Below are 15,219 nucleotides of genomic sequence, written 5' to 3'. Positions count from 1 at the left end.
TTTTTTTCCATAATAACCATGGTTAACAGCTATTACAACCTTCCTCCTTAGGGGCTTTGGACCCTCTGTTCTGGTTCTCAATATTTTCAGATTCTTTTTCGGACATGCTACTATAGAGATCCGTCATTCGAAGGCGGAGTTGAAAAAAATATTCCCTATCGATTGATGCAAATATCTCTGCGAACTAACGAGAAATGACGAAGCTTAAATCGCAGTAGTTCCTCTCTCCTCTCTCGATTCCATTCTTGTATCGAGCTTTGTGTGTGTGAAATCACCATTAAGCATGAATGATGTCCGCTCGTAGTGTTGTGCTTACTTGCCCGCTCGCCACTGAGGTTTCATTCAATTCCATTCCATTTTTGTTTTCAGGAGGTTTTAAATTTCTTCAGTTCATTGCCCTTGCCTCTAAGAAAGGCCCTTGTGGAAAAAAAAACTCTACTCCATATTCCGCCTTCAAAGACTATCCATTCCTGCTCGACGCTCACCGGCAACGACGAGGAGTGGTGTGGTTTCAAATCGCGGATGGCTTATTTATACCAAATAAGTTGGCGGAAACGGGCAGAAACGAATGCATTAGTTGCTCGTATTGATGGCACGAATAGATAAGCACACGGCAGAACAAATGTATGGGAAAATGGGAATGCTTCCACTTTTCATTAATTTAAACCATTTAGAGAGTAGGGAATTGTAACGTATAGCGTATCAAACAAATAGTAGAGAATTTCCGATTTGATTGGTATGTAAATTATCAGAATTCGTTCGCTGTAAACATATTTATTAACGTTAACTTTATTTCAAAAAAACGTTACCTGTTTTCTGGTTTGGCACCCTTTCTGAAATACGTAGTTCCACGTCAAAAAAAAATAAAATAAATAAACCAGAACCCAGAAATCTATCTGTTCCTGAAGTCATAACTGAACTTCTCTAGTTTGCGTTTAACGACGGACTCCAATAAGAGTTGTCTGTCATTTCCGCGATATGACCGATATCTAGTTTTTCAGTTTGTACTCGCTATATGTACCCGGAAACGTAATCCTACGTCAAAATGTATTTTCAAAGCAAAATCGATTTTCACGACAGTATGAGCGCACTTTTGAAATTTACATCTACTGTGCTTTAGTGAGAAAACGATAAAAAGTGTTATTTATTTATTGTGAAGCTAGCCGTTGACTTATTTATTTATTTATTTCGTCTTCGAATTTTTTCGTACAGACTACATCTTAACCTATATTCTTAAGTCTAAGTTTAAAAACAGCTTTATTTATATTGAATTCGCGAACACTGCACTAACATTATTAAAATCTCTCAAACATGCATAAAAAGGATTGTAGTATTCATACGTCGTTCTACTCGTAGGGAGCGAAAGGAAAAGCTGATTACGTAGTCGACGATGAGGTACAGTTATGTTGACATTTTGAAGAAGAGACGGGCAGTCTATGTTAGCTGTCAGCAGGTCAAACACGAAAGTCGTCGCAGTTTAGTTCGTCTGGATGCAAGTGTTTCAAGGTCGATTAGTTTACAACGATCGGTATACTCCGGAAGTCTGGAACCGTCCCTCCACGGTAGCTGGCGTAGAGCGTAGCGCAGGAAACATTTTTGGACTCTTTCAATTTTCATACACTGTGAGCCCACACTGGGACAGCATATTCCGGTATGCTTCGCCCAAGCGAACAGTACAAGACCTTTAGAGCATACACATCGGTGAAGAACTGCGTACTACGTTTTAAAAATCCAAGAACTGTAAACGCTTTGGCCGTGGTCCGTGCTATGTGCTCGTTGAACTGCAGCTTGCCATCAATTATCACACCAAGATCACGAATAGAGTTTACACGCTCAAGGGAGACCTAGTTTGTACTATAGTCGAAGCGAATGAACGACTGTCTACGTGTGAAGGAGATTATTTTCGTCTTCGCAATATCTATTTCCATACCATTATGGTGTTCTACAGCGCAACAGTTCATGGATATCGGATTGGAGGGCGCAACAGTCGAGAGCTGAAGTGATGGTCCGGTATATCATCAGATCATCCGCAAAAAGCAGCAATTTTGATCGCAATCGTAAACACAGGTCACTCACAAACAGAACAAAAAGAAGAGGTCCCAATATACTTCCATGTGGCACACCGGAAGTAATCGCAAATTCCTTAGAATGGGTTAAACCGAGTTTAACGTAAGCTCTACGATCAGTAAGATATGATCGGATCCCATAACCCATAAAGGGAAGCCTATTCGAGACATCTTGTTGACCATCAGCTCATGTGGAACTCTATCGAAGGCTTTCGAGAAGTCAACATAGATGGAATCGACTTGGCCGCTTTTTTCTATGACTTTGTTCACTTCATATGTATAACTCATCAGGTTACATGTCGTGGAGCGCTTCTTGATAAATCCGTGCTGGTATTCGCTTATAAGTATCTGCGAATTTCTCAGCATTACTCCATGGATAATCCTCTCGAAAATTTTCCCAATGCAGCACAAAATGGAAATACCGCGATAGTTCTCAACTTTGTTGATGCTCCCGGATTTGTGTATCGGAAATATAGCGGCAACTTTCCACGCATCAGGAAAAATGTTGCTCTGTAGTGATCGGTTGAATAGCATGGCGATAGGGAAAGCTAAAGAATCAGCACATTCTTTGAGGAAGGACAGCGGTAGACCATCAGCACCAGCCCCTTTGCTAGCATCGAGAACTTTTAGCACGCCAAGTACGTCATGCCGAGTAACTGTCATTGGTGGCAAATACTTTTCAATGAGAAAGAAAATTGAAAATTTTCTCTATTTCGTCAAACTATTGTAGACTACAATTACATACATTACATTACAATTACAATATACTTAATAAATAATTGATAGCTATATTTATGAAAATCTATTATCTATTAAATGTAACGCAGCAAACATATATGACAAAACTGTAATTCACGAATACAATGATCTTTCAGTTAATGAGTTTTTCAATAATTTCTTCGTCATTGTCACATAAATTACATTACTGTACTTATTGTACGTTCTCATCATTCTATTAAGTGGACCATTCATAGCATATAAAGTTCGAAATGAAGTTGGTGTTGGTGCATAAAAATTTAGATTTTCAAGTAAGTTTTCAGAACTAATCCTGTGTGAAACTAAGTCAATTAAACATGAAATTGTGGCATTTTCTCTGCGTTTCTCAAGTGTTTCAATGTTTATTAACATACAACGGGCTTCATATGGGGGAAGGGGATATGTTGTCCAACCTAGCCTTCCCAGAGCAAATAATAAAAATTTATTGTGTATGGATCACTGAAATTGTAACTAAATCTTTTCATGAAACCGAGCATACTATTTGCTTTATTGATCATTGTATTGTAATGTTCGCCAATAGTGAGTTTCGAATCAAGAATCTAAATCTCTAATTTTGACGCATCTCTCTACAGTTTCAAATCCTAGAGAACATATGAAGTCATAAGTTTCATGTTTTCGAGTATACGATATAATATTACATTTTTTCACATTAATATCTAAAAGACTTTTCACGCACCATTCGAAGAAAACATCTACTTCTTGTTGGAAAATCACAAGATCACTACATTTGGTTACTTCCATGTACAATTTCGTATCATCAGCATATATTAGAATGTTGAGGTTAGTTAATACTAGTGACACATCATTTACGAATAGGATGAAAAGTAAAGGGCCTAAGTGAGAACCTTGTGGAATTCCGGATGTGACATTCACTGGACTAGAGATTTTTCCTCTAAAGCGAACAAACTGTGTTCTATTGGTGAGGTAAGATTCTACCCACTTCAATAGAGTTCCAGTTACTCCCATACGTTGGAGCTTGAAAATAAGCATTGGAATATCTACTCTGTCGTAAGCCTTGCTGAAGTCTGTATAAAGAGTCTCGACAACTTTGCCTCTATCCATTACCGCAAGAGAATAGGATACAAATTGTAACAGATTTGTGGCAGTGAATCTTCCTTAAAAAAACCATGTTGATTCGGTGAAATATAATGTTTTGACTGATTGAACATTTTAGTATTGACAATGGATTCAAATAATTTGGGAATACAAGATAATATGGCTATGCCACAATAGTTATTTATGTCAGAACGGTTACCAGATTTGAATATGGGTAGTAGGAATGATTTTTTCCAGACAGAAGGAAATATTGCGAATTTTAGCGATGAATTAAAAAGCAAGGACAAAGGATGAACGAAAGCCGATGCCAACTTTTTCAACAACATTGGAGGGATACCATCAGGCCCGGGACCTTTTTCAATTCATGGGATATCCCTGGTACTTTCAGGAGAGTTAACAGAATATTCCGAGGAATACACGTTTTGCAGAGGCTCAGCAAATATATCTGCTGCTTCGATAGCTGTATTTGCAGTGCAGTCGTTGTACTGAACATTTAACGGGATCGATCGGTTTTTCTTTCGGTTTTTGATAAAAGACCAGAAACCCGACGGATTTTCTTTTAGGCTTGACTGAACACGATTTACATACGTATTAAATGGGGAAGCTCAGCAGTCCACCAAGCTTGCTTGAAGGTTTGGTGCGTAAACCTCCTTCTGAGTGGAACGTTGTCGCGAAAAATGTCAAAAAGTCGTTCGTAAAAAACTCAACAGCCTCGTTCGTTGTTGTACTTTGCAGCAGTCGAATCCAATCAATATCAGCCAGTTTTACATTCAGTGCATGAAAATCATATCGTCGGAAATCGAAGTCCATACTGTAGTAAGTTCATCCATCGCTAGATTGCTGTTGTAACTTGTCTGTAATCGTAGTGTAAACGGCTTATGATGAGAGTCAATTTTTAGAATTGGAGATGGCGGTTCGATAAGCTCGGTGTCACATGGATCAGTCACAAAGGCCAAATCAAGCAATTTCCCATTTATGTTTGATAGCGAGTTTACCTGCACCAGGCCCATTTCAGCTGTTTGATTTTCAATATGGCATCTATTTTTGGCTCCCAATAAAAACCCCCACGAACGGATAACTTTTAATGGAATGGAAGAAGTGATTCTGTTAACTCAATCTCGTGCTCTGAGGAAGCATTTGCCGAAATAAATCCGTTCACATCATCTTCAAAAGTCCACACAAGATTTGGAAGATTGTAACCCCTCAAAACGATGCAGTCAGACTCCGTTGCGTGTCTAGAGAATTGTTTACCCGCGTTCTTATGTCCGGAATACGATGCAAGGCTCGAGTTAGGTCGTATGTAGATGCTGCAGATGTAGATAGATCTATGAGGAAAGGGGCTGTCCACATACCACGTGGACAGAAAAAGCATGATTTTAGCCACCCCCCTTCCCCTCCGTGGACAAGCGTCTCCATATCCATTTTAAAATATGGATTGTGAGCTTATTCTTGCGTATTTTTATTAAAGCTGCCTGGCTGTTTGAGTTTTTAAAAAATCAGACAATGAAATCAAGCACTTTGTTTGAAAACAGAATTTTATCGTCTAAACATCAATGACTTTCGCTTTTACAGGTTCGGTAGTGCCTGATGGCTATAATGAACCTAGTTAAAACAAAACATCTGCAGTATCATCGTGATCATGAATCCGTTGACATTGACGTTCCGTTAATTGTTAAATCATGCTAAATATTGTCCTGAGAAATTCGTGCCGATTCTAAGGGAAAAAACCAAAAGCATATTTTTGTAGACATGCATCTTTTCGATCAAAAATGCACCGTTTTTTCCTGAATATTTCAGCATCCTTCATGCAACTTGAGAATTCCATCCTCTCAGAACTTATGCTATGCAGTAAGTTGAAGTTCTTACAAAAGTCTTAACAGTTAATAATCTGAAGATGCAATATCTGGTGTGTAAGGCGGGTGGAGTTTCAGAAGTGCCCTAGAAGCGTTCTGGATCGTTGATTTTCATACGTTCTGCTGCTAGCAGTACTTGTTGGAATTCATCGAAACTAGTTGCTTGGTAGAAGCTCATGATACAGATTTCTTCCAGTCCTACCAGACCCAGCCATAACTTTCTTCAAGCGAAAACCTGCTTCGAGGTTCCATTCACTTGCTAAGATTTTTTTGACGTAGAACTACGTCTTTCAGGAAGGGTGCCAAATTAAAAAAAACATGTCACGTTTTTGTGAAATAAAGTTAACATTAACAACTATTTTCACAACGAACAAATTCTGATACTTCGCATACCAATGGAATCGGAAATACTCTAAGATTCGTTTGACCTACTAGACAGTACAATCCACTAACGCCTAAACAGTTTAAATTGATGAAAACTGGAAGCATTCTCATTTTCCCATACATTTGTTCTGCCGATTTTTGTGCATTCCCGACCAGAGCTATCAATTACGAGCAACTGATACATTCGTATCTGTCCGTTTTCAATATATCTGGTATAAAAAAGCCATCCGCGATTCGAAGCCACACCACTTCTCGTTTGGTGATCATCAAAGCAACATGGTTGCCGCAGAGCGTCGAGCGGGAGAGGATTGTTTTCTTGTCGGGTGAAGGAGTATGGAATAGAGTTTCTTTCCACAAGGGACCTTCTCAGGGCTAGAGGCGGAAATCAAAAATAGAATAGAATGTAAACACAGATGCGAGTGAGCTAGCATAACACAACGAGCGGATATCATTAATGCCTCATGCTGATTTCTCACACATACACACACAACTCGATACAAGGAGAGGAAGCCCTCTGTATCGAGGTGTGCTACGACAAAGAAGAGCAGCATACGAGAATTTTTTGTGCTAGTGCGGATATGGAAAACTATCCAGAATTTTGGAATATAGATATACAGTGCATTTATTTAGATAAACGTATATTTCATGAAAGTATGCTTTCAAATTCCAGCAGGGTAATCTTACTGTTGCATGTTGTGGGGTTTGATTACATCTCAAGCGGAATATAGAAGCAAAAGGGTTCATAGTTTGTGATAGATATTTGAGTGGGAAGGAGAAAGTCTGATGCGAGTTGAGCCAAATAAACGAGAAGTACTGATAGATTTCGACTCTACTTGACCCATTCGAGTCTACTGAAGTAAAAATTTAAATACACCCATACCTCGCTTTACGGCTTAGATACGTTCCACGAAACTTGGCCGCAAAGCGAAAAGCCGTATAGAGAATCAATTATTCTAATACAAATTCATACAAATTCAATCGGATCGGTTGTAAATACGGAAAATATGGATAATGGTTTATCATTCAAAATACATATCATCTTTTCATTTTATTTGTACATAAAATAATAACAGACTTCAAAAACAAATCATAATCTATAAACAAAAATGAAACAACTTCATGTTCCATAAATTATGTATTGATATCGACATCGAAAAACAATTTTTTGCCGTTATAGCGAAACATTTTAGGCCGTAAATCAAAAACGTGCCTTAAATGGAGAGGGCCGTTATGACGAAATGCCGTATAAAGAGCGGCCGCATAGCAAGGTATGGGTGTAGCTAAAATAATATTACAAAAATTTCGATGCATTCTAAAATAATATCCGAAGTGATGAACAAGTGGATTGAATAATATAATTCCGTAGTTCTACGTCGGTTGTGTCCTAGATACAACCCATTACAATTTTTTAACTCAACATTCTTGTGAATGATTTGCCTTTTACAATTCGCTACAAATATGTAGTTTCGTCGCGTTTATGAAACGAATCGCAGATTGAGATAAGTCCCTTCAAGTGTTTTTCGGTAAAATAAACCCTTATTCCGGAATCCGGTCAGATTTGAAATAAGCAAAATGATGCGTTCTTTAAGAGGGTATTCTAGTCTAGAAATTTGAAAAAAAAATCTTTTTTTTTTCTTCATATTTTTCTAATTCAGGCATTTAAGAATATACCATAGAAGAGACTTTTCTAAAATCTCATTATTTACCAAGTTATAGCTATTTTAGTGATATCTTATCTAGGACGGCCATGACAATTAACTTCAAACGCGTTTTTCTCAAAACATGTTTTTTTCAAACTGGCTTACATAATATCTCAAGTTCTAGTTATCCGATCTATCTTCATGTGAATACAATCTGTATGCATCTCTCTATCGCATGAACCTATAAAAAATCATAGTTTCGTAACTATTTTAAAAAAATCAAGAAACTTAAAAAAAATGTTTTAAACCGCTTTTTTTTCTTCAAATTTCCGCTATTTTGTCAAAAAACACGTTTTTGACTTGTGGCATCTTTACTCATTCAGAATCTGTGCGATTTGTTTGGTAATGTTTGTGAATAAAAAGGGCTGGAATCGTGTACGCCATGGCACAACTTTTTGTTGAAAGACAGATAAACAAATATTGATATAATGGATGGTAAAATTATTCTTTGTTTAACTTTTTCGGAGCTCGAAGAAACGTTCGAAATTCGTGTCTCTATCCCCCTTAATCTGATCGAGTCAAATCCTGTCGGATTGTGCAAATGTTGCAACATTGAAATGCAGAATGCAAAAGTTTATTTCGTTCGGATTGCGATATGTCAAATCCGATCGGGTTTCGTAATATGGGTTAATATGTAGTCCATGCATCGTTGCATGTTTGCATGTTGCATGCATGTTTTTCGTGATGTTTCGTTTCTCATGGACGATGATTTTCGACATCTGTAGCGAATCTACTAATTCATGTGCATCAAGGACCATTCTTTCCATTTAATTAATCAGCAGTAGCAGCATGAACCTTCCAGACAACTCAAAAGAGGCGTATTACAAAAATTACCAGACATCAATGAAGAACAACATCATTGCAAGAAATAGATCTCCAGAGATACGGCCCGTACACTGGAAGAATTTGTTGTTCGTTTCAATGTTCAGAAATCCTTGAGAGTTTTCGAAAAAAAAAACCAAACAGTTTTGTCATCAAGAGCAAAAGCTGAATTCAACCCGCATCTACGTCGTGATTTTTAATACTACAAAAAATCCAATATTTTTTGTGTTATTGGGTGTCTTTATCCTGACGGATTCAATGGCCCTCTATTAACGATTGGAATAAATTGATGGATCCTAGTTCATGTGCGTGACCTTCAGAATATACCTTTCAGGGAAGAGGTTCAGTCATATGAAAAAATATGGATGTTTGACCGAGCAGCACTCTCAGGCAGTTCAGTCTTTTTATTGATGAATATTGAGTACTCAGGGCTGGCGTGAAATTCAAAAAATCGTGTAAATACAAAACAGATCTCATCCAATTATTTTTGACTATTAACTTGAATTATTTATTAACTTGAATGTTTTACTTGACAAAATTACTCAACGTATCCACGTGGACATTATCAAAACCCCCTCCCCCTTCACCGTGGACATTTTCGTAACCCCTACCCCCCCTAAAGTTGTCCACGTGGTATGTGGACAGCCCCAAATATGATGCGTACGGCAATTTGCTCCAAATCATCGCTGTCAAGAATAGCTACTGAGTTACAGTTTAAAGTAGATTTCACAGCAATTATAACTCCTCCACCTCTTTTGATGTCACTGGTGGCTGTACTGCGATCGCAACGGAAAATTTTATAACAGGAAGATAGCTCCGAATTCAGGATGCCAGCATGGAGCCACGTTTCAGTCAACACAATAACTTCATAGTCACAGCTGGACAGAGCTAAGTAGAATTGCGTAATTTTTGTTCAACTTTTGCATCTTATAGCCTTATATCGAACATGAGGAAGCAGTCCTGCTTTACGCTACATATGAATTCAAAAATGACTTTTATCCAGACAGATTCAAATACTGTATGAATAAAATTCGTGCACCCGTGGCCGAGTGGTTAGCGTCAAACCTAACATGCCGGGGGTTCGGGTTCGATTCCCGTTCTGGTCGGGGAAATTTTTCTTCAAAGAAATTTCCTCTGACTTGCACTGTGGTCACGCGTATTCTAGAGCTTGCCACTCAGAATGCATTCAAGGCGTGTTATTTGGCATAGAAATCTCAACTAAGTACTAATGAAAATGACGCAAGTAATACTACGTTGAGACGGCGGAGTTCCTCTAGGAACGTTAGTGCCATATAAGAAGAAGAAAGAAGAAGATGAATAAAATTGGTGAGATGAAACAAAATATTGACATCAAGCCATTACTAATATGGGAACGTTATTTTTAAAAATCTGTAATCTGAGAATCTGTTATAACAGATTCTTGGTTTAAAAAGTCTGAAAAAACTACATGAATACAGATTATTCTGTATATATGACAACCCTGATGCACAGAGCAAAGCGGGTTTGGAACCATCAGTGAATCAAGCCTTTCTCGCACAGTTGCTGAGTATCAAAACTAACAAAGAAATCTGCCAAAACAAATTCTAAAAAAAAGAAAATATTGTAAGAAGCTGTTGTCTTTCTCTTGAACATTAAAATCTGTCTGAAACGTCATCAAAAATATGATTTTTTTCGAAATAGCTTTTCCAAAAGACTTTCAAAATATAATTTTCTTGAGGAAGAGAAATACATACCTATCAGAAACCAAATTATTAAATATTGATATTCTCTATGAAACGCAAGGCAGAAGCTCAATTGATTGATTTTGCAGCTAAAATAGAGAAATAAATAAATAATTAGTTGTACTATAATACTAGGATGACTGTATTGCTAGTTCATAGGTTTAGAGTTGAGTAAATTACAACCGTTTTATCTGTTTTTTTTTTGTGCGATAGTGGAAACTTCTAACACTTCAAAGACAATCATTTATTATAGATTTTGTTTTATTCGTTATTATTTAGGTTATATGACATACACTACAATTGACCTTCGGGTCACTTTTCGCGTCATTGTATTTTAAACTGAGGAATGTAAAACATAGTTAAAAAACACTCGCTATATTTACGCATTAGCGCAAACATTCTCGGCATTGTGGCATTCCAACTCGTCCATATGCTTGGCCGCTTTTTCCACCCCGACCTGATTGCCATTTTCGTCCACACAGTAACACTGACCCCTTCGGCATGCCAATGGTTTGTAGTTGCCATTCGGACAACATTCCGGTACCTCAAGACTATGGTTCTCCAAGAGCAGCTTCCTAGCCCTTGCACAATCTATGTAGAAGGATAGTAACACATTTTCTCAAAAACGGTTTTGCGCTAACATTATCATGGTACTCACTGCAATTCATTTTCGCAGCTCCAGGTGAGTTTCTTGCAATTACAAAAGGTTCAATGATGCTTCCTTCCTTATTCGTGCAATATTTGCTGAAATGTTGGATTCAAATTATATTATCTACTAACATTCGAATCATCATTACTTCTCACTGGGTATTGTTGACTTGAATTTTGCTGTACCATCCATCCGGCTGACAAATATCCGTGCTGAACTCGAGAACGTTGAATCCCTGCAGCTCGTATTCATGAATCTCTTGAATCTGGAACAACTTTACCAATTCGCATTCCCGCAGATAGGTCGTATTTTCATGCACTCGTTTGTTAACTGATAAACATAATACTTATTATTCAATTCGTACACATGAACTTCGCTAGTTGTGAACCTACAACAGGGAAGACCAGCCAGCCCTCGGGTGATATTTTTCCTATCGGATGTCGGCTCCCCACTGTGCATATCGACACATGTACAAATATCTGCAACGCACTGCAACTGATCGAACGATCCCTTGGAGTCGCATCGTGTTGTGAAGATAGGGTATCGAGAATTCAATAGCTTTTGTGCTTTCGCGGCCAACCGAGAGCATTCTATAAATAGAATTTTTACATAATTCTGAGATTTGTCGAGATTAAAAATAAATCTACCACATCTCATCGAAATCTGAATATTGGCTGTATAAACTGCTTCCCCGAATATTCGGGCTCCGTCCTCATCGACACAATAACACCTGTAAATCATAACGACTGTCTGATAATTTGTCTAGGAATGCTATCAAACACTTACGTCTGCCCAGGAATACAAACAACCGGTTCGAAGTTTCCATCCGCATCACACTCCGGCCTCTGCATCAAATGTCCGATGGTTCCGTTTTCCCGCATTTTATCAAACACTCGTTGAGCTGTGAAGCATTTGCTCGATTCGTGCACTGAAAGATAACAAAATTTGAAAAGTACCAATACGCAGTGAAGCTATGCATGACATGCAAACTACATACTTCGCTGACAGGTTGGATGTTCTTCGCCCTCGGCCACCATGCAGTACAGTCCTGGTCCGCACATACCGGTGGGTATAGGTGACCCCAATCCTCCCATGGAGCAATCGTCCCCTAGTTTTAGATTTTCGATGCACATTTGGCAACACGAACATGGGGTTGCCGAGGGAAATATGATTCCGTTGTGTGTCGCGTTCTGTGCCTTACATGCCGTTTTCAACCCTTCGCACTCATTGTTTTCAAGCCAATTCTTTAAATTGGAAGAAGTTAGCAGTTGCTGGTGCATTCCGACCGTAACTCAACAGGTACTTACATCGCAAAAATCTTCCGTACAAATGTAATTGTTTGGTATTTCCGTCTGCGACGATACGATCAGTGGCCACAGCCAACACATTATTCTTGGAATCAGGTTCATTTTAACCACTGTTGAGATTATAAGTTTTACCTGTCAAAATGACAACGTATCAAAGCACATCCGACAGCCAAATAAATCACTTTCTTATTGCAGCTATTGGATTGCGATGAGTGGAAAATTATCAGTTTGTAACGACATACTGATAACAAATATATCTAGGGTATACCGTGTATGCCTCATATTCCTGAACAATGTTCTTGCTAGCTTTGAGAGCTGGTACGAAATTGTAGTGCACTTTGAGGTGTGCCATGTTTTACAACGATATCTCGTATAGTCGTTTTATTAGAGAGCACCTTGTTGAAACAAGTTTTCAAGTCTTCCAGAGACTACGATTAACATTCTACAATGTATAAAACACAACAAGAAGGTTGATTTGTTTTTCTATAGATTTTTCAGCCTTTTTGAAACTAAGAATCTGTAGATTACAGATTTTCTGGAATTCACACAGAACTGCCGAATATAAAAAGTCCAATATTAGTGTTGATTTTGTAACCCGAGACGGTCGGGTATGAATGAATGGGGGAGTTGCTAGTGAACGGCTTAAGCGCCACTCCCGAAGGAGGCCGTTCACCACTGTTTCGGTGCCCAGCTGAGACTCTGCCAAAGGGCAGGTTTTTTCTTTTGAACCCCCAAACACAGAAAAGTTTCAGGTTCGACCGTCCCAAGCACTTTGGGAAACGAACTGATTGCTGTGGCAATTGTTGCTAGCAACAATCGACCTCAGATCGCCAAATAGATCCCACTTTTGCCTGCGTTATCATCACAGGTAATAATACCAACGGTCTCCGTATTCCCTTCTCGCTTGGGTAACCGGAACCAGCAAAATCATCAACCTAAAAAAACCAACGGGGAAAGCAAGGCTCGCTACTCGAGTTCCCTTCACAAAACCAGTTTCAAGACTCTGCGTACTAACAACAAAAAAAACTAACTTTTACTTTCAATTCCGAAAGAGAAAAAAATGTATTAAACGGTTATTTATAAGTTCAATAATATTTAAATTTTTACACATCTATATACACATATTTATTTCCTACTCTATACTAAATCAAAATTCCTTAATTTCCCCTTAACTTGCTCTTCTACCCTAGACTCCACTACACTATCTATTTTGCCTCTCTAAAACTTTCCAACAAACTTCCTACTAATAATTATTCTCCTCCATCACAAAAATTTCTCAGGTGCTTCAAAAGTCATTTAATCAATTTAATCGTGCTTGTCGTCCTGTGCTCGTTTCCTCTATCTCCCTCTCACATTCATTCCTTTAGGTATATGGGTGGGTGGTGGTTATTTTTTGTGCGTATGTCATTCACGATCTACGCAATTCATTTGATTGACAAATCACAATTACAACCAGCGGAAAATGTCATGTCATCGCTGGGACCTAGTGTTTTTGGGTATCTCAAAATTCATTCAGTGATTCATCTCACGTACGTGGAAATGTAAATTTGTTCTATATGATCATATTATATATCAACTCGAGATTCGAACCGGCTACCCTCAAACCTGGCAGACCGGACGACTAACTCGCTCGGCTACGATCGCTACTCATAGGTTTTCACGACCGTACCCGCACTAATTTCGACATGCGCATGGAATTAGTAAGTTTTCGTTTGTTACTCAAGACCTTTTTGAGTTCGCTGTCCAATATAACTTTCGATGCTGCTTATGCTGCTTAGATCAGCGGGGCCTCCTCCCTCTTGTCGACGGTGCCGTTGCTGAGATTAGCGGGGTTTCTTCCCGCTTGACGTGGATGTTGCTGCTGCACGGATTAGCGGAACTCCTCCACTTTCGTCGGTCGTCGTCGCTTTTGCTGCTTCCTGCCAGCGCTTCGCGCTCTTCAGCTCGTGGTTTGCTGGTACCTTCTCGCTGCACCGTGGGGTCTGGAACGGCTCTAGCTGTTGAACGGTGTGTCGGAATCGCAGCTGTTTATATATGTTTCCACCCACGTGGAATGTCAGCACACGTGGCACCCATGGATATAACAAGCACAGATTACCTGGGATTTTACCACGCTTCGCACGATAACACTCCTATTCTTTCTACCTTCTGAGCCACTACTTTTAAATCTAGGAAAAAATAAATTGAAATTTCCAGAAAAAAGAACCCTAAAACTGTCTTGCTCGGAATAACCGCGACTCACTAACCTAAGCTAACACACCGAGGCTTTTGGCAAAGTCCGCCAGTCCAGCCTCTTCCACGATCCAGGACAAAGTGACCGATTAGAATTTCTAAATCCTCAGATCAACCAGGCGCGAGATCAATTTTGTCTCAGTTATGTAAATGCCACAAAAGTGCGCAAGTACATAACATTTCTAAAGTCGATTATCGTGGGCAACAATTGCCTCAATCCCAAGTGCCTGATCTTGCCGGACCTTCCATCCAACCCATATTTGGGCACAAAGCACCTGCTCTTTTGCAGAGTTTCAAACCTAAAACAGGAACAGCTCTTTCACTCCCCCTTTGGGTGAGGATGCAGCTCAACGTTTCCACAAAAGACATGTTCCAAAACAAAGAAGAAAATACTGAGTGCCGCGTCGCTAGAATGGAATGATTTCTGTCATCCCAGTTCTATCGACGTCTAAGCACTCAGTGGAACCCTACAAATGCCTCTTGTGGAAAGTTGCCCAAAAGAAGCAGTTCCGAAGCTTTGCAGAATCAAGGGGCCGGCATATCTGAATTTGTGTACCATGCTACAACTTACAGATGAAAATATTTTTTGTTGCATTCATTTCTAGACTCCTCGCTCTTCTCTGCACCATAAAGGCTTCAAGCTTTCGAGTTC

The 15,219-nt window shown here is 39.0% G+C and overlaps 1 protein-coding gene across 1 annotated transcript; it reads right to left on the bottom strand.

Annotated features, from left to right (window-relative positions):
• Window positions 1-10,647: 10,647 nt before the first annotated feature.
• On the bottom strand, window positions 10,648-12,509 carry LOC129770563 (uncharacterized). The gene is made up of 8 exons (XM_055773479.1): window positions 12,336-12,509; window positions 12,026-12,272; window positions 11,815-11,956; window positions 11,676-11,758; window positions 11,421-11,618; window positions 11,184-11,358; window positions 11,038-11,123; window positions 10,648-10,970 (listed from the first exon to the last, which is right to left on the bottom strand). Exons 1-8 carry the CDS (start codon window positions 12,435-12,437, stop codon window positions 10,759-10,761), a joined length of 1,245 nt encoding a protein of 414 aa, XP_055629454.1. The 5' UTR covers window positions 12,438-12,509; the 3' UTR covers window positions 10,648-10,758.
• Window positions 12,510-15,219: the final 2,710 nt, after the last annotated feature.

This window comes from Toxorhynchites rutilus, chromosome 2 (genome assembly GCF_029784135.1).
Source record: "Toxorhynchites rutilus septentrionalis strain SRP chromosome 2, ASM2978413v1, whole genome shotgun sequence".
Taxonomy (NCBI): Eukaryota; Metazoa; Arthropoda; class Insecta; order Diptera; family Culicidae; genus Toxorhynchites; species Toxorhynchites rutilus.
This window is presented reverse-complemented; position numbering and strand designations above follow the sequence as displayed.

Bases quoted from the DNA above. Each gene is read 5' to 3' on its own strand.
- LOC129770563 (XM_055773479.1), bottom strand. From the start codon at position 12,437: ATGAACCTGATTCCAAGAATAATGTGTTGGCTGTGGCCACTGATCGTA. The intron at 12,273-12,335 runs GTAAGTACCTGT...TCCAATTTAAAG, and splicing joins GTACGGAAGATTTTTGCGAT to AATTGGCTTGAAAACAATGA. The intron at 11,359-11,420 runs GTAGGTTCACAA...TATGTTTATCAG, and splicing joins GCTGGCTGGTCTTCCCTGTT to TTAACAAACGAGTGCATGAA.